This window comes from Rhinolophus ferrumequinum, chromosome 8, assembly GCF_004115265.2.
Source record: "Rhinolophus ferrumequinum isolate MPI-CBG mRhiFer1 chromosome 8, mRhiFer1_v1.p, whole genome shotgun sequence".
Taxonomy (NCBI): Eukaryota; Metazoa; Chordata; class Mammalia; order Chiroptera; family Rhinolophidae; genus Rhinolophus; species Rhinolophus ferrumequinum.
Genome location: NC_046291.1, coordinates 45,026,845 through 45,053,426, shown reverse-complemented (window position 1 = coordinate 45,053,426; position 26,582 = coordinate 45,026,845). Strand labels below are relative to the sequence as shown.

The window sequence follows — 26,582 nt, the reverse complement described above, 5'->3', positions numbered from 1 at the left end:
CCAAAAGTCCCAGGCACCCCTACCCACAGAGGTTTCACTCAAGCTGTTAACAAGTTATAGACAGAAGAACTTTGAGTCTGATCTTTCCTCTTGGTCACTCCGCAGTGGAAATGTCAAGATACTGAGAACTGATACAAACAGGAAAAGGGCAGGGTAAGCTTGGGACCAAGTAAGTGACATTTTTCTTGAACACTAGAAAGTTGACTGTACAGTCTGTGGGCAGATATGTGATATTTTACACATTTTCTGATGAAAAGATTTAGAAAGTGAAATTGATTCCAGTTAATTCATATGTCCAAAATATTTGTAGACTTATTTTTAATTGGATTAAATTTATTGCGGGGACATTGGTTAATAAAATTATATGGGTTTCAAGTGTACAATTCTATAATAGATCATCTATCTATTGCATTATGTGTTCACCACCCAAAATCAAGTCTCCTTCCGTCACCACATATTTGACCCTCTTTATTCTCTTCTACCTCCTGCCCATCCCTCTTTCTCTCTGGTAACCACCATACTATTGTCTGTGTTTATGAGTTTTTGTTTGTCTTGTTCATTTGTTGCTTTCGATTTTATATCCCACATGTGAGTGAAATCATATGGTTCTTGACTTCTATTGTATATACTACAGAGTAGTAAGAAGTCACAGATTTTCTGTTTCTGATAAGTTTTTGATTGTAATCTTTTCCATTCACTAGCCTCATGGATTCAGTCAAGTTTCTTTACTTCTTTAAGACTCAATTTTCACATCTGTAAAATGGGATTGATAAGATCGTCTTCTGCTGCTACTGTGAGAATTGAATTAACGTGTATAAGGCCTCAGTGATAACAGCAAAGTGCCACAGATATTTTATGGAGGAGGATGTATGCCATGACATGTGTACAGCTTAATCATATGTTTAGCTTAATCTTTAAAATAATAATAATGTCACCATCAACTAACACTTGCATGCTTTCTCTGCTAGGCTCTGGCCCAAGCACTTCACACATATCTCATTTACTCATAATCCTTGCTGGAAGGCTCTGAGATAAGCACCTCCTGAGGACCCCAGCTGATTCTGAGTCTTAAATAGTCCTACTCACATATAACACTTTGTAAAGACCTATAAACGCTGTTTCCCTTCAGACCATCTGTTACTATCTTAAAATTTAAGGGGATAATATTTTAGAAGAGAGGTAGGGAAGAAGAGTAATGAAGGAAGAAGACCTCTCCAAAGCTTAGATTTCTGAGAGTTTGGTGAAATTTTTACAGGAAAGGATTAGTAAATCTAGTAAAGGATTTTTGTGGTATAATGTATTTTAGAATTCCCTTCTTCAGCAAATACATATTTCCTTCCTGTGTTCTGCATAGAAGGCCCTGTTTTGTGCTGTGGGAATGTCACAATCTGCCCTCACAAAGGTGACATTCAAGATTGAATATCTGGTCTTCCATAGTCTTTCATGCTTTGGCTTTTAGAACAATGACACTAAAAATGGTGTCACACACAAAAAAAAAGAGGTGGTAAAACATATATCTAATTGGTTTTGTACAACATCCTTTATATTTCCCTATTGAAATTATTGCCTACTCACAATTACATATCCATACGCGTTTGTGTACTAATACAAAATTAGTAGATGGAAATACAAAACTGAAGAGGTAAGCACACATCTTTATATTTTCTTTCCCAAATGAAAAACAAAAACAACAAAATAGTTAAATAAAAGAGAGAGAGAGAAATATGGGCTTAATTTTTTGAATGACAGGTATGGTTTTTATATGGCTTTGTGTTTTTAATGTCTACTGGGAAAATGCATTCAACTGCACTAAGAATTAGTCATTCTAGTTGTACAAAAGCATGCAAAATTATCACATGTTAATTTCTGCTGACCTCTTTTATGTTAAACCATGTAAAGTACTTTTTCAATTATGAAGCTAATTTGATTTACTAAGAGTTTAGATTAGTAATGTATGAGCTGAGTTGAAAACCAGATTATAAATCATTTCCGCATGACATTTGGGTAAAATATAAAGATAATCTGAGTTTATTTATGATGTTCTGTCAGGGAAATTCATGAAAATTAGCTTTCCCATGACCGTTTTAATAGTCATCATTTCAGACCAAAATAGCAATACTATATTTTCACATGAAGGAAATTTGCTTAGCATTTGATATCCTATTTCAACATCTAGCTGAAACCAGAGAGGACAAAAAAGTATTATCATTATTATTATTTTTAAAAGGAAGTAGTTTATTTTCCAATAAAATATGATACAGGAAAAGACATAGCCATTTACATTGTAGAGCAGTTGCTCAACAAGCCCAACTGCACCCTACAACTACCTGGGGAGCTTTTCAAAAACTTCTGATCTCAAGCCAGATGAATCAAACCTGCACCTCTGGGAGTGGGATCCAGGTGTCAGTATTTGTTCAGAACTGCCCCCAGACGACCCTAATGCCTGTCAAGGCTGAGAACCACATGATAAAGGAGTGGACTGAGGAGTGAGCGAGGTTGAGGGAAAGCTCTGGAGGAGGCCCTGAGCATAAGCTGATGATATGTAGATCTGACCTCTCTGCCAAGGTTCTGCAGGCGCTACAGAAGAAAACGGTAAAAAAGTTCCTGGAAATTAAGAAAGACTTAAAATGGTAGTGGGGACTGATAGGCTGTTCTTTGAACCGATCCTGTCTTGTAACCAGTGCTAAAAGTACCTCAGTATTATCGTTGCTGGCAGAAGCTGTGTGAGGAGGTGAAAAGGAGAAACCTGTGTAAAAGTGAGTCTGTGCGTTTGTTCACTTATTAGAATTGATTCTGATTTTTTATGTGGAAGAATAGTTGTTTCATGACTTTGCCGTTTTTATGAATTTCCTTTTTTGCCTGTGCATTCATCCTTTTGGACTCACATTTCAAATTCTGATACAAAACACAAATAGAGATACTTGGTCAAACCACAGTGGAAGCTTTGAATTGTTTTTCATTTATTGGCCTTCCATTTTCAGCACGTTTCTGGGCTATGTGTTGTGTGTGGGCTGATGATGAACAAGCTGCAGTAACTGATCAGGATGAATTAGGTCATCATTTACCAAGCCTTGGAAGTAGACAGAATAATAGTGGATAAATTCCTGTACTTGTATTAGTCAAGGTTCAGCAGAGAAAATAGAACCAGTAGGTTAGGTAGATCTGTGTATCTATTTAAGAGGAGATTTATTATAGGAATTGGCTCCCTCGGTTAGGGAGGCTGAGTAGTCTTATGATCTGCCATCTGCAAGCTGAAGAAGCAGGAAACCTGGTGGTGTAATTCTGGCCAAAGGCCTGAGAAGAGGGATCTGAGTGGGGCAGGAGTGTCGGTGGTGAGTCCCAGAGTTCTGAGAGATATTCCGACATGGAGAGAGATGTTTGAGGGAAGCGACATTGACAAAGGGGGAAAGTGAGTCATTTGCTTTTGATGTGTGCAGTGGTGACATCGTGGTATCACCTGGTGGAGCTAAAATGGATACAATGTAGAATCCTCTATGACTCCAGAGAATAGTTTAATCACACAAGAGTTTCTCAAGTCTTCATTTAAAAAATTAAAAATATGAGAACTCAGCCAAGAAACAGACAATAACAATTCACTGTTTTTGCACATAAAAACTTTTTGGCCATTTTTATCCAGCAATTCACATAGTATTGCATGGTTCTAAACTATTATACATTTACTTTAACTTTTTGGATGGCATCTCTAGAACAGTAAATTTGTTTCTAAATATTGGGTATAATTTTGATGAAAGTGTCCATTAAATATACCACATTTTAATAGCGATATGTGTTATTTGTGACCTTCCTCTCCTATCCTTAATTTTCCTCCTGCTGAGTTGTCTGAGAGACTATAAATTTAGAAAACTTTTGTATTTTCACAGAAGATATTTCATTGAAGTGGTAAATAATAGGAACTTCAACTTCAGATAAACAGAATCTACCATTTATCATCTATTTTGGACATTAGAAAAAAATGTAACCGGCATTTTTAGTTAAAAGACAAAACTGAAAATTACATCACAATGAAAATTAAAACTTGTCACCCTTTCACTTTCCTTCAATTAGGTTGACATCATACAGCCAAATAATAACTTTATGTTAGAACTTCACTACCCAACACAACACAATACAATTGTTTTTCCCTCTCCGTCTCTCCTTCCTTTTTCTCTTTATTAGTTTTAACATAGAGATCTCATGTTTCCATTGAGACCATCTTTTATCAAGGTTTGGACTGCAGCAAGATTCCCCTTCCATTCTAAGTAGACATTGCTAATCAACCCCAGCATTCTTCCATCCTAGTCATCTTCCCTTTCCTATAAGAAACCTGGCCAGATAAACATTATCTACATTCTATTGTAACAATGTTCCAGACCATGTGAATCACCTGGGATAGTCAGGGTCTACTTGGAGCAACTGAATCAGAATCTCCAGAGAAGGCGCTAGGAAGCTTTCCTCCATTCAGCTGTGTTGAGGTGTTTTGTTGTTTATCCTGAACAACATTTTGGAGAACAAACAAGTATATACACAAACATCTTCCTATACTCCTTAAAACAAAATCTCTCCTACCCAGGAGATTTTCTGAAAATAATTTCTATTTCAAAATATTAGCCTTGTCTATGTAAGTATTCTGAGTTTTCCCAGGAAGCTTTATATAGAGTTCAAAGTTATAGGAGACAAAATATCTAATGATTTAGAGAATGGTACCTAAAAATGTATGACAACTTGGTACCAGTGACCAGTGTTCAATATTCAGTAAAGAAATCCAAGTTTGACATAGTTATCCAATCAAATTGATGTGAATGTGTTTACCTGCTTTTGGAATTAAACTCACGTGGAATAGAACTGTCATGTGGCAATTGAAGTGGGTGAAAATAAAAACAGCAAAAGGATTCTTAAGATACTGTCTCTTATTCTCTCCCCAAATGACTTAATTGAAATCACTTTAATACAGCATCCCGGCTATAAAGCAAAGAAGTCACTCTAACAAAAGAAAAAATTCTCACTGGGAAGGTCACTTTTTCTCGTACAGTTTAGAAGTACTGTATTGTGCATGAATAATATTTTATTTATGTTTGACTACCTGGACATTCATGGATTTGCCAAAGTGCTTACTGAAGTGTATTTACTACTGAAATAATCTAGTTTTTCAAGTCTTTTATTCTTTGTGGAGAATAGTCACAATCCATAAATGTAAACCATAGGCATTATTAGAATACATGGTCACTTTCCACATGCTCCTTCCAGCTCAATATCACCTTTCAGCTTCAATAAACAGTAGTTTAAATGCTGAGGACCACATTGTTGTCTCTTATTCTTAATGTCACAATACAAGAAATGTCTTAAAAAGGGCTCTGGTAACGTTGCCTATGATGCTAGATAAATGGTGAAAACAAAGGTGCAAATTCTTTGCCAAGCATCACGTACTGCTGTTGTATTGGCACAGCCTGTGTTGGCTTATACTGGATTTCTCCCATCCTCGTCATGTTGGTTAGCTATCTACTATATTGAGGCCATCTCTTCACGATGTTACCAGTCTTTTCTACAAATAAAATTCACCTTGTGAGAGAACAGTTGTGTTGGCACAGAGTAACTCACAGTTACCCCTACATTGTGCAATGAATACAAGATGTTAGAGAAACAGGGGATGAAGGCACTCCACATATGGTTGAAGAAAAAAAACATTGGGGAGAAGCATGATGTGTTTATTTTCTCTGCTGTTTTAGAATAGCATGATTTTCAAGATAACTGATGATAACATTAATTTCAAATGTTGTAGGTAGCCCTGGTGGAGAACCTTGTGGAAAGACTTGTTTGGAAGACAGAGACAATCAGTGGTTGGGGGTCACGCTTTCTAGACAGCCAGGAGAAAATGGATCCATCCTGGTAGGTTTTTGGAATTGGTCCACTGATCACATCATGAAATCAGTTATTCTGGGTATGACTTGTACATCATTTGGTCTACTATTTTTTTGTTTTATTCAGACTTGTGGGCATATATGGAAAAATATATTTTATATAAAGAATGAAAATAAACTCCCCATGGGTGTTTGTTATGGAATACCCCCTGATTTACGAACAGAACTGAGTAAAAGAATAGCTCCATGTTATCAAGGTAAGGCATGATTTTGATATTAGCTGGATCAAGAGAAACAAACGAATACCTTTTAAATTTTTTGCAAATTATTTTCAATTTTGGATGTGCAGAGGGGGGAGATCTTTAAAATAGTTGTGTTCTTTTTAATTACTCAAATAATCCTTTTTTACACAATTGCAGTACTATTCGTTATTAAATGTACTTTGTGATTGTAGGAATAGAAATTCTACAGTTTAATTTAAATCTATAAACTAGTTGACAATTACCCACTTTTGCATTAATATATTTTCAATTCAGTGTAAGTGAGTCTAATGCTCAACAAATATAGTGCACTTAAAATTATGAAATTAGATTGAAAGTCGAATCAGAAAGAAGAAAGCTGTTTAGGTTTCTTGCTCTACCTTTAGCTTTTCAAAGAATCCTGAGAAAGACTCAAGTATAATATAAGCAAATATTTTCCACTATGTCCTTGTTTTTTTTTCAAATTCACATATTTTCCTTGAAACAACAAGGAATTGGTACTTTAAGTTTGAAAGTTTTTCCCACAAAAATTCTAGGCCACAGGTAGCATTTGACACATGCAGAGGTAGGACATAAATATCTGAGGTGAACAAAGTTGGGGTGAATGTCAGCAGAGCATTAAACATGACATCTACAAAGAAGTACAATTCTAAACATGAGTCTTTAGAAAACTCAGAATGAAATATATATGCACTTCAGTTTCTAATTTTTCTAACCAAAATGATTACCCTAATATCGCAAGAAAATTTCTGTTATCTAACAAAATTTTGACCATTTATGTAAATTCAGTTACTGATTCTGCTAATACGGGTGTCTTTTCTCTCTGGCATTTGATGTCATGGAGAAGCTTTTATCATATATGTTACTGATTTACCTTTGGATGCCAAGATGGTAAAAAGTGAATTTTAAATTCTTAATTACGGTAAAACTCAGGTTTCTGTATGTTTATTATATTCTTTTTCCTAATGGTTTATGGTTTACATTTTAAACATCTTCAGGTTTTATTTTTTGCTCAGATATACCTAGCCACATTCTACGAACGATTGAAGATGACATAAACCTAAGACATCTATAATTATAGGGAAATTTATAAAAATGAAAAAAAAAGAAAAAGGTCAGGGAAGATATAAAAAGCAGTGAAAAATCATGACAGGGAATATTAATTATAAATGACTTAGCAATTCATTTAACTTTTCTAGTTAGCAAAGCCATAGCAAAATGGGGTCCTAATTCTTATTTTTATAGAACTTTACTTATGTCAATTCTTCAGGAGAAGCAAAGCTTTGTCATCATAGTAAGTCCCAAAGCATCCATTCATGTGGCTTTGTAATAAGAGATCCTCAGTGTCCATGCAGATTTTGACTCCGTCTGTTATTTTCAGCTGGGAAAAATGTAGGAAGTCTATTTTTAAAGGAAACCTGGACTAGAAGCTACAAATCCTACTTCTGTCTTAGATACTCACTTGACAATTTTTTGAGTGTGTGCTGAATATTTTCCCCAGGAAAAAGAGGCAAGAGTAGATATCTTTATTGCTAATTCATAGGGATTTTTTGAAGGTTAATATGGAAGAGATTTGTGGTTTTCAATTTTATCAGAGTTGCTATTCTTTTAAAAATAAGGTAATGGGACATATAGACCTTAAAAGCTATATATTTGTAAATATAAGATAAAAAAATTATGCAGATTTTGTCTTTATTTTTAAATGAAATTTTGAATTGTTTCTCTACTTGATTTTAGATTATGTGAAGAAATTTGGAGAAAATTTTGCATCATGTCAAGCTGGAATATCTAGTTTTTACACAAAGGTAATAGTCCAAAAGATAGCTGAAATAAATGTTTACATATAGAACTTTAATTCTTCTAAAGACACTGATATTATACTTTACAGTAAAAATTGTGTAACAGCTGACTATGTCTCTTAAATTTGAGAGTACAGCACTACAACTTAATTTTCACCACTCAATATTTCATATATATTTTGAGAAAATATTAATATTTATATGGCTATGCCACATAAGTCTAAATAAAAGTCTGTACTAAAGAATATTACTTTCATTAAGAATTTAATGTAAATTAGAAGTAACTATAGTTATTTGCTTTGTTAATTTCGGTATTGAAAATATCCAAGTATGTTCTTTTTAGTTATGAGCTAAAGGGGCAAGGAAGCATATGAATCCACTCTTTTTATTAGAATTATGAAAATTGAGAGATTTAAGAATTTAATATCTTCTTAAATCAGATATATTCCCAAACTCCATTATTCTCTTTCTACCACTCTAGTCATTGTAACTTTGACTTCCAGTGAGATATCATGGTTGCACTCAACTCCCAAATCTCCCAGTTTCTCTGAAAAATCCATGATAAATTTATAAATGTTTTCTGAATCTACGTAGACAGCCTGTATCAAGCCATGGGTTAACCATTTCTATAAATATTACCTACTGTGTAAAAAAAAAAAAAAAAAATGCTTTCAGCTTTCTTTATATTTAAATTGACTTTTTTTTTTTTTTTTAAGTTCAAAATTTAAATTGACTTTTGTTTTTAAGTTCAGGATTGTGTAGGAAATTTAGAAATATGTTTAATAGATTTAATTGCTAAAAGTTATCATATTTTACCAGAGAAATATCTGCTCATTCCAACCTTCCCTCTGTTTCTCTTCCTAAATTTGTATTTACCATCAAATAGTCCCCAAATTCTATTGGACTTATTTTTTTCTAAGCTAACATTGTTAAGGAAACTAGTTAATGGCTCTTAGCAAATGGAAATAAATTTAGTCCACTTTCACTCTTTGGCAACATATTATTATCTCTGTAATGAGTAGTAATGAATTACCCAGATATGATTGACTTTAATAGAAACCACATTGCTTTTCTCTCGAAAGCTTACTCTAGTGTTCAATGATTCTACCTTTGATTTCTAAGTCCACCGGTAACTGTGAAGTGAAAGTTCCAGTTTCTCTGAAATTCTACTTTTAGGTGAAAATCCCATTATCTAGCTTCTCAGGCTTTTTTTTTTCCTGATGTGTTTTTAAATTTATAAAATGCTCAGATTTCAGAAATTTATTATAAAAATTCATTATTTACTTAAACTGTATATCTGGAAGAGGTTTTAGGTGGTGAGATTAAACTTTTAAATTATGATAAACTTTTCTTTTTCTTACAGGATTTAATTGTGATGGGAGCCCCAGGATCAGATTATTGGAAAGGGTCTCTTTTTGTCTACAATATAACTAGAAATAAATACAAGGCTTTTTTAGACGACGACAATCGAGTGGAATTTGGAAGTTACTTAGGTACTAAAAAAATTGACACTCAAATTATAATGTTTCTGACAGAAACTAGTAATTACAAATAAGGGAAATTGTATTTTCAAAAGATCAAAATAGCTAGTGGCAATCAAAGAGACAGTTTGTTTCTAAAATATAATCTATGAGACTTTAGTTAACTTACTGTTTTACATATGTAACTCCACTCATCAATATGTAACTGTTAGACTAGAACTCCTGGTTTAGTTTACACTTGGCAGTAAAACACTTGTAAGCTTGTATCTTTATGTAGTCAATTGATTATTATAAAGGTAGCATCTACTGAGTGCTTACCTTATCCTCAGAACTTCTGCAAGCACTCTACGTGAATTAGCTCATTTAAATATATATGAGTAAGTAAGTATAGTTTCTGAAAGGGCGAACTTAAAATCAATGTGACTCTCGACAGCATTCTAGACAATGGGTAACATTATGAAGCTCATGGGTCTAAAAACAGCTCATTGACCTTTCCTCATAAGTTCTTAGAATATTTCCCAGAACTTGACTATTTTTATCTTCTTATTCTTACTCTTATTTAATAAGTTAGCAGTAAGACAATTTATAGTTTGTATTTCTACAGAAACACAAAATTTTTCTGGCATTAATTCCCATTATAGTAAAGGGAATGCTTTTCCTGTAGTCTCTTAGAAAGTACAGATTTGCTTAAACCGTATGTGCTTCAAATATGAGCAGCCTATATTCACATAATAATTACAATAAGAAAAAACAGTATTATTTTTCCCTGTTCAAACAGAAGGAATTCCTTTCAAACAGGAAATTCATATACATTTCAGTATTTACTTGTTTATGGTTGAAGGAAATCTTTAAGTGCTATAAAAGTGTAACTTGGTATTATTCCTTTTATCACATAATAAAGTAAAAATATTTTTCCCTTTTCTGTCATCATAAAATAGTATCACAATAGGAAGATTTCACAGCAAAAAAAGGGGAAATTTAGGAAGTTTTTGTACTTAAGATTTCAAATGTCGTATTTCATGTACTCTAAAAAATGTCTGTTGTAATCCTAGAAGCTATCATGTCCTGATATTACACAGAGACTAACAAACCAAATGTAAACGTGTTGCTGTCTTCAATTTCTAGGACTTAGAAATATAATCCATGTGACTAGTTTCATAATACACATATTAATAATTGATTAAAGCATATAATGAATGACCAATTTTGTGTATTGCTATGCTAAATATTCTTAAGACTCTAATGTAGTCCTTTGGAATTCAGTCTCACTTAATTCTATGCGTGGATTTATACCCATTGCAAATGATGTTTCTCATACTTGTCTCCATTTCCTTGAAGGATACTCAGTTGGAGCTGGTCATTTCTGGAGTAGGCATACTACCGAAGTAGTTGGAGGAGCCCCTCAACATGAACAGATTGGTAAAGTAAGATATACATTTGTATATTTATTACATTTATTTATTAGTAGTATATTTATTTGTATATTTACAAAGGTTTGAACAGATTGCATGAGAGATAAGACATTAAAGGAGGAACTGCAAAAATTCTAGGAATGAAAGCTAGCAATGATGAACAGGGTGCTACATTTAGTGGAATTGGTGAAAAGATTGATAAAATTTTAGATAAAATTTAGCAGAAAAGCTTTTAAGGGAAATTATGTAAATCAAATGAAACTTTTCCTTCTTATGAGTAAATTGTTTTTGGAAAGAATTATCTCAAGATGTCCAGGGAATGTACTTATTGGTTAATAAGTTTACAGCTGAAGGGAAATTTAGAGAGCTACATGTTTTATGGTATGATTAGAAAGAGAAAGATGCTATTTCTGGCTCTAGGTTTTGTTACATTGTCATGTAAATGTTACTAAATTTTTCTGAGCTCTACATTGAAAAGTGAGGCAAACAATGCTTTCTGTGTTCTCTCGGGGATCAATAAGTTAGTTCCTGAGAATATAGTTTTGCAAGGAAATCATGTTAATATGAACATGATTTCCTAAACCTTTGTTATCACTCTGCAAAGCATTTTTAAAATATATTTGAATAATTACAAGTTATGAAAATTGATGTTTTGATCAAATGAAAATTTTTTTAAATGTGGTAGCGGTCTAACATTATCTAATTATTTTCCCAATTGCAGGCATACATATTCAGCATTGATGCAAAACAACTAAATATTTTATATGAAATGAAAGGTAAAAAGGTAATATTCCTCTACTTTTGGTATCACTGAGGGCTTTTGTGAATAACCCTGCTTTTTTCTCAATGACTGAATCTGGTTTGCTTTGGGGCAGCTTGGCTCTTACTTTGGAGCTTCTGTCTGTGCTGTGGACCTCAACGCAGATGGCTTCTCAGACCTACTCGTGGGAGCTCCGATGCAGAGCATCATCAGGGAGGAAGGGAGAGTGTTTGTGTACATCAACTCTGGCTCGGTAAGTCCCATGGCTGCCTAACTGGGAGCCACTTACAGGATTATGATAGAAACTGAAGCTCTTCTTATTCCAGAGTTCTGAGACTATAGATTCTTAGGCTTCTTTTATTGATGACAGTGAAAATTCTGGTATTGTACTGATGCTCTGAAAATGAAATGGAACATAATGATAAATGGGCAGCTAGCTGTCCCATTTTGATATTCCAGAAGTATGAGATCAGTTGTTCTCGAGTTTCTCTGTTCTCAGGTTGTATGTTTTTACTCCAGCAGTTGAAGTTTCTTCCAGCTTTATTATGACACAAATCTTATTTGAAAGAATGATTCTTACATGTCTCAAAATGTGGATTTCTTATTGGTTCTGCAGTGAATGTCCTTATATAATTTAATCGTTATAAAATATTACTAGGAGTAGAAGATATGAAATTTTTTCAATTCCTTGCTTTGACAATTGGAAATAAGACGTGTTCGATTAAATGTTAATTTGCACCATTAATAGATTTCTTGATAAGAATATAAAATTGATGTAGTTTATTCCAAAGTATGTATAGTAGTTGTAGTAATATGTAATTACTGCTTATGGCTGAGTTTTACATTATGGAGGATAGTTGGGAGTAGAAACTCAACATTTGACAAATCAATTTAAAGACTTCTTATGGCCTTGTCTTCCAGTCATCTTCTTGACATTAAATCAAAACAAAGAATTCGTAGGGTCTTAATGGGGTCTTCTTGATTTAAGAGCAAGAATGTGTTTGTGACAAAATTAGTTCCTTTCTTAAGGCACAGAATTTTCAGTCAAGATTTAACAAAGTGAAATCTGTTTCAAAAAGGTATTTGTAATCTTATTTAATCAATGGTTTCAGAGCCTTTAATTCTATAGAGAGCATCAGAGTAAACTCTTTAAAATTTAAGAGAAAATACTCTGTCTCATAAAGCTGAGAGATTCTCAAAGTTCCAAATATAGAGCAGGAAAGTTACTCATGCATTGGCATTTTCTAGACCATTTAAATTTAATAGTGAAAGCATCATCTACAAAATGATCATACTTCATTAATAGCGATATCAGGCATTACTTTTCCTTGCTTAGATATTTCACATTTTCCATCAATAAATGGTCTTCCTCATACTAGCTACATCCTCATTCTACTTACTTCCCTTTTCCTTTTCTTTACAGCTAAACTTTTTGAGAACAGTTTAAACAGTAGCATTTGAGGTATGATCAAAAAATACAGTGTGTTTAAATTAAAAAAAAAAAGTATTACAGTAAAAGACACATTGCCATTAATCCCGCTCAAAATACTCCCCCTCGCTTAGACCACACATATCCCATCGTGCTTGCCACTTTCTGAAGCAGTTCTGGAAGTCCTCTTTCATAAGTGTCTTTAGTTGCGCTGTCGTGGCTGCCTTGATGTCTTGAATCGTTTTGACTTTGGGGAAGAGCAGTTTAAGTCGCACAATGCCAGATCCAGTGAATAAGGTGGATGAGGACACACTGTAATGTTTTTATCTGGCAGAAATTGTCATATACCAGAAGCGATGTGTGACACGGAGCACTGTCATGATGGAGAATGACTTACAGCAGACGTTAAAACACACCTTCTCTCAACCATAGCTCGCACCTGACTGACTGCATCAAACAAGTGGAAATTTGTCACACACTGTCTCTAAGGTTTGACGCACTGCTTCTGGTACTGAAGATCCATTCCGTTATATGGCACTCGGCAGCGGCATTCACTGTATTTTGTGATCACAACGTGTCACACATCGCTTCTCGTAGGGCAATTTATGTGGTATATACCTAAAATAAGACAAGCTACAACCTTTTTTCCTACAAAAATGTTAAGCAATCCCAATATGAAAAACGAAAGAGTGGAGCTCCTTTGCTTAAAGGGTAAGAGAGGAGCCCTTCCCACAAGGTTGCCTTTTTGTTCTTCTCTCACTCCTGTCCTGAGGCGCTGGGATTAATTTAATGATTGATTTCAGCTTTTAAAACGTCTGGCATAGATTATTCTTCCCTTGTTTCCTCCTAACTTCCTGTTTCTTACCTCTCTAAAAAGGCGCTAACCTCTACCCTTACCAATAAGAGATGTTCTATTACACATTTATTGGTTTGGTTTGCTAATATCTGTTCCTCTACTGGAATGTAGACACTGTAAGGAGAGGAATCATGTCTTGTTTATTGCTGTGTCCTCAGGGCCTGAAAGAATCTGGACAAGTAGGTGCTCAGTAATTGTTTGTGAACGAACTCAAGAAACAATGATACTTGAATGAATATGGCTTCCACCTACTTCTGCTAAAATAGCTCTCAGGGGTCCCTAGCAAACTTTTGGTCACCATTCTCTGTGACTGGAGAATACTTGAGGAAGAGTGATTATCACTTTTTATAACTCTCCCCCTGGAACTTCAGTGCTACTGTGTTTTCTTAGGTCTACACTGTCTCATCCTTGCTGGAGTCTCTTTTGCTTTCTGCTCTTTAAATTGAGGTATTTCTCTAAGAGCAAGAAAAGTATAGGAATTTTTTAGTTGGAAAATAATAGGTGAAGGGCACTTGCCCAGGGGAAAAACGCATGTGTGCTTAGGATGTAATGAATAGATTTGTTTGAGAAGATGAAATGATTTAGGATGAATAGTACATGGAATTTTTTTTTCTACAAAGAGTGACATAATCGGAGTTTGGAAACAGTCCGGTAACTGTTACTGCAACATTATTGAATGTCTTATTGTAATAACTCATCTTCCAACTTCAGAGATAGCAGTTGACCAACCCATGTTCCATTGCTGCTGGAATAAGGTTCCAAAGGCCAGCTTCAGTTGTTTCACTCCTCAACTCAGAACTTCCAGTGGCTTCCTTTTGTTCCCCAAATTTAGTGTACATTTCCCCTGACATTCACAGTCCCACACCATAAGACTCCGATCTAAATTTTTCATTCATTACATATACTGTTCACTATAGCAAATTTCTTTGGAATTTCTGTTTGCTGATCATTGTCTCTATATATGAAAACTATGCCCATTCTTCAATTGCCATTTTGAATATCCTTTAGGAAACCTCTCCCAGCTCTCACAGTTACGCTCTTCTTTCTTTTTGATATTGCAAAACAGTCTGAACTTCTAAATAACTTACATGCCTATGCTAAGCCTTGCTTGTGACTGTAGGCTTTTTCAGGAAAGGGAGTGTGCTTTATACACACACTGCTTTGTCCTCTGTCACTCATTAGTCTTTGCACAGTGCAGCGCCTTTAGTAAGAACTTGATAAATATTTACTAAATTGAATTATCAAAATGATTTGTTGGTTTTTCAAAGCTAGGGATCATGAGTTTAACACTTTTTTTTATGTGCTTCAAGCTCTAATCATACTATTATATGTACTGACACATACTTGATAAATATTTATTGAATCAAACTGAGATGTGTGTACTAAAGCTCAGTCTGTAGTTTGTCCAACTTGTTTGAAGAATTAGAAAAAATCCATATCCAATTATAACAGTAAATCATGTTAAAGTTGTCCGGGAATGTTATAATGACACCTTTTTCCTCCTTTCTATCTAGGGGGCGGTAATGAATAAAATGGAAATAGAGCTCATTGGAAGTGACAAATATGCTGCAAGATTTGGGGAATCTATAGTTAATCTTGGAGACATTGATAATGATGGCTTTGAAGGTAATTAAAAGTATCTATTTTGGTATTTGATTTCCACTTTTAAAATGGTACATAGAAGAAAATATGATTGGAGTTTTATGTTGTTTGCCATTTTATAGAAAATAGAGCCAGACTAGTTTGCTAAGTCTGTTTTTTGTTTGTTTGTTTTTAGTGCTACACCTGACTTCTCTCCTTGGTTATCAGCTGTTGATTTTTACTGTTATTAATGAAGGATGATATTCAAAATACCGTATTTCATTGATTCTAAGGCACCATTCGTTATAAGTTGCATATTTTGTGTGTCCCTGTCTATTAAGCTGTGACCCGCCATTTTTCTATTTGAAGCACTCTGATTTCAAAAATGTTAAAATGTGAAAAAAACTGTGTGTCATAGACTTGTTGGTCCATATTCTTTAGCTATCAGTATGGTAAAGACACTGACAAAACCCAACAGAGGCTGGCTGGCTGCAGAGTTGGGGCAGGATTCTGGAAGCCCCCTGCTGTGCCAAGATTCTTCCTTCTGCTGTTGCATTGTGGGATGATTAGAGGGATCCTAGGAGATACTCTTGAGCAGTGGTGAGGGGGCAACTTGCAGACTCAGGGACAGTGGCTATTTATCAACTAATATGGAAAGATTTCAATAATGGAATAGATGGACCCTCATAATTGTGCCTATTGCCCGGATGTCAGCCCTGCTGTTGAAGTACCTGTCTCTACCAGCCTTCTCTCTTAAAATTTGTTTTTTCAATCTAGCACTGAGTAAGTTTGCTAAAACTGGTCATAAAATGTTGAATAGGTTTGAAAGAATGTGTGTAATTCCTAGAGTTCAGCAAATAAGTATTTGATATTTATTTTGGGGGCTCAGAATTGTGTCTTCTTGATATGGTCATTGACAATTGGTATGTGGTAATATTAGGTCAAAACCTACTTCGATACTGGAAATAAATGAAGAAAATACTGTTAACTCTCACTTGCTTAATTTCTTCTTATGCCTCAGTGCTTCACTCTACTTTAAATGTGTAAAATGTTACTCTACAAGAAGAGAGTCAGTGGATTATTGAACATATGCTTCCAACGAACCTTATTATATGTAAGATAGTATAATTTGGTACTATTTCTGGAATTTATTTTTACCATTTTAAAAGCAAAAGGAGATAAAAAGTATATGTAGATTTTTTATGGTTATTATGATTACACATGACGTTTTACATTGCACATCTATAAAATTTTATTTGATAGATGTTACATTTCACAAGTAGTCAGAAATTCTGTGATATTTATTGAGCATTTATTTTGTGTCAGGTTTACTATGCTAGGTATAGAGCATGTGACATAATAAATGCTAATGCAGGAAATAGTGGCACTTTTTCATAGTTTTACAATCAAATGGTATATAAAATTAAGACATAGAAAATATTTAAGTGATGAATTTAAGGACTCTACCTAATGAATATCTATGGACAAAACCATATTTATACACCTTGATAGGTCATGTATATTATGAGATAATATTCTTTACCTCTGTATTTTTTAAAAAAATTTTATTAAAATGTAGCTAACATACAGTATATTCATTTCAGGAGTACACCATAGTTATTCAATATTTATATACCTAAAGAAGTTATCACCATGATAAGTCCAGCAACCATCTGACACTATCACAATATTATTGACTATATTCCCTATGCTGTACATTATATTCCCATGACTTATTTGTTTTATACCTGACAATTTGAACCTCCTATTCCCCTTCACCTATCCCCACCTTTTTAAATTTTTCAGTTACAGTTGACATTCAATATATTTTAATTTCAGATGTACAGCATGGTGGTTAGACAATTATATAATTTAAGAAGTGATCCCCCTGACTGGTCTGGTACTCACCTGGCGCTATACATAGTTATTAACATATTATTGGTTATATTTCCTATCCTTTACTTTACATCCTCATGACTATTTTATAACTACCACTTTGTACTTCTTAATCCCTTCTCCTTTTTCACCCACCCCCCAACCTCCCTCCCCTCAATGTGGCAATCACCAAAATCTCTCTATCTATGAGTTTGTTTCTCTTTGATTTATTTATGTTGATCTTTAGATTCCACATCTAGGCAAAAGGCCATTGCATCTGTCTTTATCTGACATACTTCACTCAGCACAATACCCTCCAGGTCCATCCATGCCACAGCAGATGGCAAGAACCCATTCTCTTCCATGGCCAAGCAATATTCCATTGTATATGTGTACCACCTCCTCTTTATTCATTCATCCATCAATGGACACCAGACTGCCTTCACACCTTGACCATTATAAACAATGCTGCAATGAACATATGGATGCATATGTCCCCTTAAAGTAGCCTTTTGGGTTTCTTCAGATAAATACCTAGAAGTGGGATTACTGGGTTCTTCTTTGTCTCTTGCTGTAGACTTTATTTTAAAGTTTATTTTGTCTTTGTATTGCTACCCCAGCTTTTTTTGTTTATTTCCATTTTCATGAAATATACCAGGGGTGCCAAAAAAATGTATACAAGTAGACACTTTGGTCAACGTTGCTCAAGCAGTAATTCACCACAATCAGAAGTGTCTGGATGCTGATGGTAACCACTTTGAGCACCTCTGTATTTGCAGAAGTCAAACGTGACTTACATTCATCTTTTGCTATTGGTATATATTGAGTATTACAATTTTAATAGATTTTCCTTTCTTAAAATGTGTATACATTTTTTTGGCACCCTCTGTATTTTTCCCTTACTTTCAGTCTGTGTGTCTTTTGATCTGAAGTGAGTCTCTTGTAGGCAGCATATGTAAGGGTCTTGTTTTCTTATCCATTCAGCCCCCCTATCTTTTGATGGGAGCATTTAGTCCTTTTACATTTAAAGGAATTTTTGATAGATACGCAGTTATTGCCATTTTATTATTCATACTTTCGATCATTTTTTTTCTTTGTCTTCTTAACGAAGTCCTTTTAACATTTCTTATAATACTGTTTTGGTGGTGATGAATTCCTTTAGCATTTTCTTGTCTGGGAAGCTCTTTATCTGTCCTTTGATTCTATATGATAGCTGATGGGTAGAGTAATCTTGGTTGTAGGTCCTTGCTTTTCATCAGTTTAAATATTTTATGCCAGTCCCTTCTGGCCTGAAAAGTTTTTGTTGAGAAATCAGCTGACAGTCTTATGGGAGGGAGCTCCCTTGTAGGAGACTAACTGTTGTTCTCTTGATGCTTTTAAAATTCTCTCTTTGTCTTTAACGTTTGGCATTTTATGATGTCTCTGGATGTGGGCCTTTTAGGGTTCATCTTGTTTGGGACTCTCTGCACTTCCTGGGCTTGTATGTCTATGTCCTTCACCAGGTTAGGGAATTTTTCTGTTATTATTTCTTCAAATAGATTTTTCAATTCCTTGCTCTCTCCTCCTTCCGGTACCCCTATGATGCAAATGTTGGTATGCTTCATTTTGTCCCATAGGCTTGTTAAGCTATCCTCATTTGGGGCGGGGTGGGGGGGGGGTTCTTTTTTTCTTTTTGCTACTCTGCTTGAGTGTTTTCTTCTATCTTTCCTTCTGAATTGTTGATTTGATCCTATGCTTCATCTAATCTGTTGATTCCCTCTAATGTATTCTTCATTTCAGTTATTGTATTCCTTATTTTTGGCTGATTCTTTTTTATGTTTTCTATCCCCATTTTTATGTTTCCTATCTCTTTATTGAAGTTCTCCCTGAAATCACTGAGCATTATTATAACCAGTGTTTTCAACTCTGTTTGGTAGATTCCTTGTCTCCATTTTGTTTAGTTCTTATCCTAGAGCTTTGTTCTATTATCTGGGACCTGTTTCTTGGTCTCTCCATTTTGGCTGCCTCCCTGTATTTGTTTCTATGTATTACAAAGGGCTACTATGTCTCCTGGTCTTAGTAGAGTGACCATATGTAGTAGGTGTCCTGTTGGGCCCAGTGGCACAGCTGGGTGCTCCAGGTGTGTATTGTGTGTGTCTTCCTGTTGTAGTTGGGCCTTGGTTGTTGTTTGTATATCAATGGGAGGGATTGGTCCTCAGACTGATTGGTTGTGAAGACTGGCCGTGACTACAGTGGAGGAGCTGTTGTGCAAAGGCTGATCCTATAGAGCAGGATTTGCTTTAGCAGAGCTCTGGTGCCTGCCCAGTCTGCCCTTTGGGTGTGTCATCCTTAGAGGAGGCCGGGTGATACTCCAGCTTGACCCAGTTTGAAGTTGGCTGCCGGGCATGCCAGCTCTGGGGCCTCCTGGGAGGGTCCCTGCCACAGGCCAAGTTTAGCCACAGCCTGTGTCCTGCCGGGGGCTACCTGGCATGAGCCACAAAGCAATCCGCAGATGGCCACCACCCACGTTGGGCTTGGAGGTACATCAGCAGCCAAGCCACAAACTGAGGCAGGCTGTCACTAGTGCTAGGTTTAGGGCTGCTTATCAAGAGGTATGGGACACATTGAAGCCAGATGCTGTTTGGGTTTTGTGAACCTTTGAGAGATTATTAGGAATTTCTGAAACATGAGCCAAGGCAGGCTGTTTGTATGGAAAAGCCACTGAAAGTGGCTTAAGTGGGTCTACAAGTTGTGTGGAGCAAGATCTCAGGGAATCACCAGGGTGAGGCAAATATACAGTTATAATTCTTTATTTTAAAAACAAATCATAATTTAGTAAAATACTTATTTTGTTTACTTATGATTCCTTTTATATCTTGTTTTAACTGACATATTCAAGGAAGATCATTTACTATTTTGAATGTACTGAAATAAATGTGTGTGTCTACATGAGAACATTTTTATGACATCAAAATGTCAATGAGAAACCTGAGTTATTATCAGACTGACTTGTACAAATGTCATGGACAGTAGGCAAAGCCCCTTATTAAAGTCATTCTAGTGCTTGGGAACACCCCTGGCAATTTGCCAGTGGTATAAAGGACAGCGAGAAACTATTCTGTCCATAGACTTAGGAAGAGGAATTCAGAGGAGACCTTTAAGACACAATGTGGTATTTCAGAATGCCTATGAGAACCTGGGTTTCAGACAAGAATTTGTGACTTACAGTCCTCAGCACTTAACTCTAAAGGTAATATCTTTATATCTGGAAGATTTTTATTCAAATTATTGTTTTCAGTATTTCAGCATATTTTTGTGCTACTTATAATAGCATTTATAATTCCATTTATACACCACAACATATTCACATTTAGTGGCTATAGTAATGCTGATTCACTTCAATGCATGTTTATCATGCCATATATCTTTGTCTACTTGTCCAGTTTTAATTTCACTTTGTTTTTCCAATTTTATTGAGATGTAATTGACAGAAAACATTGTATAAGTTTAACGTACACAACATAATGATTTTATATATGTATACATTGTGAAATACCACAGTAAGTTTTATTAACATCCATCACCTCACATAATTACAATTGTTTTTCCTTGTGATGAGAATGTTTAAGATCTATCTAAACAATTTAAGATCTATCTAAACAACTTTCAAATATGCAATATTGTTAACTATAGTCACCATGCTGTAAATTACATATCTAGGACTTGTTTATCTTATAACTGGAAGTTTTTATCTTTTGACTGCCTTCACCCAATTGCCCTACTTTCCATGCCCCACCCACCATCTGCCGCAACTACCAATTTGATCTTTGTTTCTATGAGTTTGGTTTGTTTAGATGCTCTCTATATATGTGAGATGATACAGTATTTGTCTTTGTCTGTCTGACTTACTTCACTTAGTACAATGCTCTCAAGGTTCATCCATATTTTCAGGATTTTCTTCTTTTTTATGGCTGACTAGCATTTCTACTTTGCCCATTAGTAGGCATTTTCTACATTTTAGATATTAGCAAAATGAAACAAAAAGACAACCTACTGAATGGAAGAAGATATTTTCAAATGACATATCCAATAACAGATTAATACCCAAAATATATAAAGAACTCATAGGATCAACATAAAAAAATCAAATTAAAAAATGGGCAGAGGACCTGAATAGACATTTCTCCAAAGAAGACATTACACATAGCCAATAGGCACATGAAAAGAAAAGATGCTGAACATCACTAATCATCATGGAAATGCAAATCACAATTGCAATCAGATATCACTTAACACCCGTCAGAATAGCTATTATTAAAAAGTTACATATAACAAGTGTTGGCAAAGATGTGGAGAAATAGGAACCCTCATGCTCTTTTGGTGGGAATGAAAATTGGTGCAGCCAGTATGGAAAACAGAATGGAGATTACTTATAAATTAAAAAATAGAACCTCCATATGACCCAGGTATTCTACTTTGGGGCATTTACCCAAAGAAAATGAAAACACTAAAACAAAAAGATATGTACACCCTTATGTTCATTGCAGCATTATTTACAATAGCCAAGATATGGAAGTAATATTGGGGTACACTGATAGATGAATGGATAAAGAAGATATACACATATATAATGAAATATTATTCAGCCACAAAGAATGAAATCTTTCTACTTGCGACAACATGGATGGACTTAAAGAGTATTATGCTAAGTGAAATAAATCAGACAGAGAAAGACAAATACTTTATGATTTCACTTGCATGTGGAATTAAAAAACAATGAACAAACAAAACAAAAAAGGAACAGACTTATAGATACAGAGACAAAATGATGGTTGCCAAAGGCAGGGGTTAGGGGTAATGACTGAAAAAGATGAGGGGAATAAAAGGTACAAACTTTCAGCTATAAATATGAGTACTAAGTCATGGGGGAATGTAATAGACAGCATAGAGATTATACTCAATAATGTACTAAATTTGTGTGATTGATAGATAATTTCTAGACTTATCATGGTGATCTCATTTGTAAGGTATACAAATGTAGAATCGCAACATTTGTACACCTGAAACTAATATAATATTGTATGTATTATACTTTAGAAAGTATGAGAAAGTTACAGAATAGCTAGGTAGATAATAGACAGACCTACTCAATCAATGTTATTGACAAATAAATAGATAGCATTTCAGATTTCACTCATAAAATAGATTTCTCAAGACCACTTATTTTTAGTTTAGGCTTTTCCCCCTGAGCTGTATTATCTGACATTTAGACTATTTGTTTGAATATGTATGAATATATTTTAAGCAGAACCATATTAAAGTTCTCCAATTGTAAATTATACACTGCATTATTATTTTATGTGTCCCTTAAATAAATATTGATATATTATCAATCATTAATTGAACACTTTTGGTACAGAACAGGAAAAGTTACTAAGAGATGAAAATATTGTATATAACTTCTATTGACTTATTTTTTGAAGTATAATTGACATAGAACATTATTTTAGTTTCAGATGTAATTGATTATAGTCACCATGTTGTACAATACATCCCCATGACTTATTTATTTTATAATGGAAGTTTGTCCCTCTTGACCCCCATTAGGCATGTTGCCCAACCCCAAACCCCCTCCCTTCTAAAAACCACCATCCTTTTCTCTATATCTATGTGTTTTATTTTGTTTGTTCATTTGTTTTGTTTTTCTAGGTTCCACATATAAGTGAAACCATACAGTTGTTTCCATATCTTGGCTATTGTAAATAATGCTTTAATGAACATAGGATATTAATTAATTAATTAATTCAAATATATATATATATATATATATGTATTTCAATATACATATACTTCAAATGTGTGTGTGTGTGTGTGTGTGTGTATATTTGAATTAATATTTTTATTTCCTTTGAATAAGTACCTAGTAGTGGAATTTCTGGAACATTCGGTGGTTCTATTTTTAATTTTTAGAGGCAGCTTCATACTGTTTTCATAATGAGACTGCACCAATTTACATTCCCACCAATAATAGTACATGAGGTTCCTTCCCCTTTTCTCCATGTCCTCAACAACACTTATTTCTTGTCTTTTTGATAATAGCCATTCTAACAGGTATAATGAGATGGTATCTCATTATGGTTTTGATTTACATTTCCTTAATGATTAGTGATGTTGAACATCTTTTTACGTGCCTGTTGGCCATCTGGGTGTCCTTGGAAAAATGTCTATTCAGATCCTCTCCCCATTTTTCATTGGATTGTTGTTTCTCATTTTATTATTGAGTTTCATGAGTTCTTTATATATTTTGAATATTAACCCCTTTATATATGATTTGCAAATATTTTCTTCTATTCAGTAGGTTTCATTTGTCTCAAGGTATTTTGTTATTTCCTGTGATTTCTTTGTTGACCCCATTGGTTGTTCAGTAGCGTATTGTTTAATTTCCAGATATTTGTGATTTTTCCAGTTTCCTTCTTGTAATTGATTTCTAGTTTAATACCATGGTGATCAGAAACTATGTTTGATGTGATTTCAGTCTTCTTAAATTTATTATTAGTTTGCTGCAAAAGTAATTGCGGTTTAAAAGGTTAAAAATAATTGCAAAACTGCAGTTACTTTTGCACCAATCTAATAATATTTATTTTGTGGCCTAACTTATGATCTATGCTGGAGAATGTTCTATTTGCACTTGAGAAGAATGTATATTCTCCTTTTCTTGGATGGAATGTTTTATACACACACACACACACACACACACACACACACGTTGCCAAAAAATGTATACACATTTTAAGAAAGGAGAAAGCTGTATTAAAATTATAATACTCAATATATACCAATCACAAAAGATAAATACAAGTCATGTTTGACTTCTGCAATTACAATAGATGCTTAAAGTGGTTCCAATCAGCATATTTTTAATACAGCTTTTTCCTTTCTTAAAATGTCTATACATTTTTTTTTGGTACCCTCTGTATATATATACAAAGTCTATCTGACCTAATGTGTCATATAAAGCCGATGTTTCTTATTGATTTTCTGTCTGGATAATCTATCCATTGATGTAATTGGGGTATGATAGTTTCCTATTATTATTATATGCTGTCAATTTCTCCCTTTAGGTCTGTTAATATTTGCTTTATATATTTTGGTGCTCCTATATTGGGTGCATAAATGTTTACAAATGTTATATCCTCTTGTTGAATTGATCCTCTTATCATTATGCAATTTCCTCCCTTGTGTTTTATTACAGTCTTTGCTTTAAAGTCTATTTTGATTGATAATATAACCATCCCAACTTTCTTTTGGTTTCTGTTTACATGGAACATCTTTTTCCATCCCCTCACTTTCAGTCTTTGCGTGTCCTTACATCTGAAGTGGGTCTCTTATAGGCAGTATACAGATGGGTCTCATTGTTTTAATCCATTGAGCCATTTTATCTTTTGATTGAAGAGGGTAGTCTATATACATTTTAAGCAATTATTGATAGGTATGTACTTATTGCCATTTTGCTAATTGTTTTCTCATTGTTTTATAGTTCCTCTCTGTTCCTTTCTTCTTTTCTTAATTTCTTCCTTTGTGGTTTGATGACTTTCTTTAGTATTATGTTTAGAATTTTCTCATTATCCATTGTGTATCTATTATAGGTTTTTGCTTCTACATTTTTACTCCCCTTGCCCACGTTTTATGATTTTGTGGGTTTTATATTTTGGGGGGTATTGACAATTTGTATTCTTTTTTATTTTGTGTATTCTTTATTATTGTAGTTATAGTTATTTTTACCACTTTTTCTTTTAACCTTCATATTACCTTTTAAGTGATTATTCCACTACCTTTACTATAGATTTACTATTAGTGCTGAGAGTTATACTTTCATATATTTTCTTGTTACTAATTAGTTCCCTTTCTTTTTGGCTTAAAGAAGTCCCTTATCATTTCTTGTAAGAGCAGTTTAGTTGATGGTGCAATCCTTTAGCTATTGCTTGTCTGGAAAACTCTTTCTTAATCTCTCCTTCAATTCTGAATGATAACTTTGCTGGCTAGAGTATTTTTGGTTGGAAGTTTTGTGTCCCTTTCAGCACTTTAAATATATCATGCCAGTCCCTTCTGGCCTGCAAGTTTCTGCTGAAAAATCTGCTGATATCCTATAGGTTTTTTTTTTTTTGTATGTAACAAGTTGTTTTTCTCTTTCTGCTTTTGGAGTGTCTTTTTATCTCTACTTTTTTAAATTTTAATTGCAATAGGTCCTTGAATAACATTATTTTATTCAATGCCCTTTCATTATTACACTGACAAGAAAAAAATCAATTCCAGCGAGGGCCACTGCCTATGAGGATTTTGCATGTTCTCCCCATGTTTGTGTGGGTTTTCTCTGGCTCCTCTGTTTTCCTCCCACATCCCAAAGATGTGCACATTAGGTTAGTTGATGTTTCTAAATTGTCCCAGTATGAATGACTGTGGATGTGTTTGTAAGTTCCAGCCTCCTGTGACCCTGGACTGGAATAAGTGGGTTGGAAAATAATTATTTGTTTTTATTAATGTTTATTAAATGTATGTATAGCTCACATTTATTTCAGTGTTTAATATTAGCAGTGTTTTGGGTTTTTGTTTAGAAGTTTGGTGATATTTTTGTGACCAGAAATATGCCATATGCTCTTGTTTATATCAATTAGCCTACGGTAAAAATGGTTTTGTTGTACATAGTTTTACTTACAGTTGCAGTTTCCAAGAAACTATTGATGACATTAAGTGAAAATTTACTTACTGTATAATATACCTTTGTGTGCATCTCTTTGGTTTCAACTTATTTGGAAATCTCTGAACTTCCCGGATCTGGATGTTTTTTTTTTTTCCTTCTCCAGGTTAGAGAAGTTTTCAGCCACATTTTTTCAAATAAGTTTTCTGCCCCTTTCTCTCTCTTTTCTCCTTCAGGGACCCCTATCATACCAATGTTATTCTGCTTGATGTTGTCCCATAGGTCCCTTAAACTATCTTCATTTTTTAAAATTCTTTTTTCTTTATGCTGCTATGTTTGAATGAGGCAGAGTGACCTGTCTTCTGGCTCACTGGTCCTATCTTCTAGTTCATTGAGGGTGCTGTTAAACCCTTCTAGTGTATTTTTCAGTTAAGTTATTGTGGTTTATATTTGGTACGATCTTCTATTTTCTGTGTCTTTGTTAAAGTTCACACTGTGTTCATTTATTGTTCTCCCAATTTCATTTATTCTTCTCCCATTTTTCTGTCCACTACTTTACTCTTAATCAGGTAAATTACTTATATCCATTTCATTAAAGTT

The 26,582-nt window shown here is 34.2% G+C and overlaps 1 protein-coding gene across 1 annotated transcript in view; it reads left to right on the top strand.

Moving 5' to 3' along the window:
* The window catches only part of ITGA4 (integrin subunit alpha 4), a 90,659-nt gene that overhangs the window by 17,931 nt on the left and 46,146 nt on the right, over nucleotides 1-26,582 (top strand). Inside the window, 8 exon segments of the mRNA XM_033111967.1 lie at nucleotides 5,777-5,883; nucleotides 5,983-6,112; nucleotides 7,853-7,920; nucleotides 9,278-9,407; nucleotides 10,734-10,819; nucleotides 11,529-11,591; nucleotides 11,683-11,820; nucleotides 15,367-15,478. Coding sequence (XP_032967858.1) covers nucleotides 5,777-5,883; nucleotides 5,983-6,112; nucleotides 7,853-7,920; nucleotides 9,278-9,407; nucleotides 10,734-10,819; nucleotides 11,529-11,591; nucleotides 11,683-11,820; nucleotides 15,367-15,478 — 834 coding nt within the window.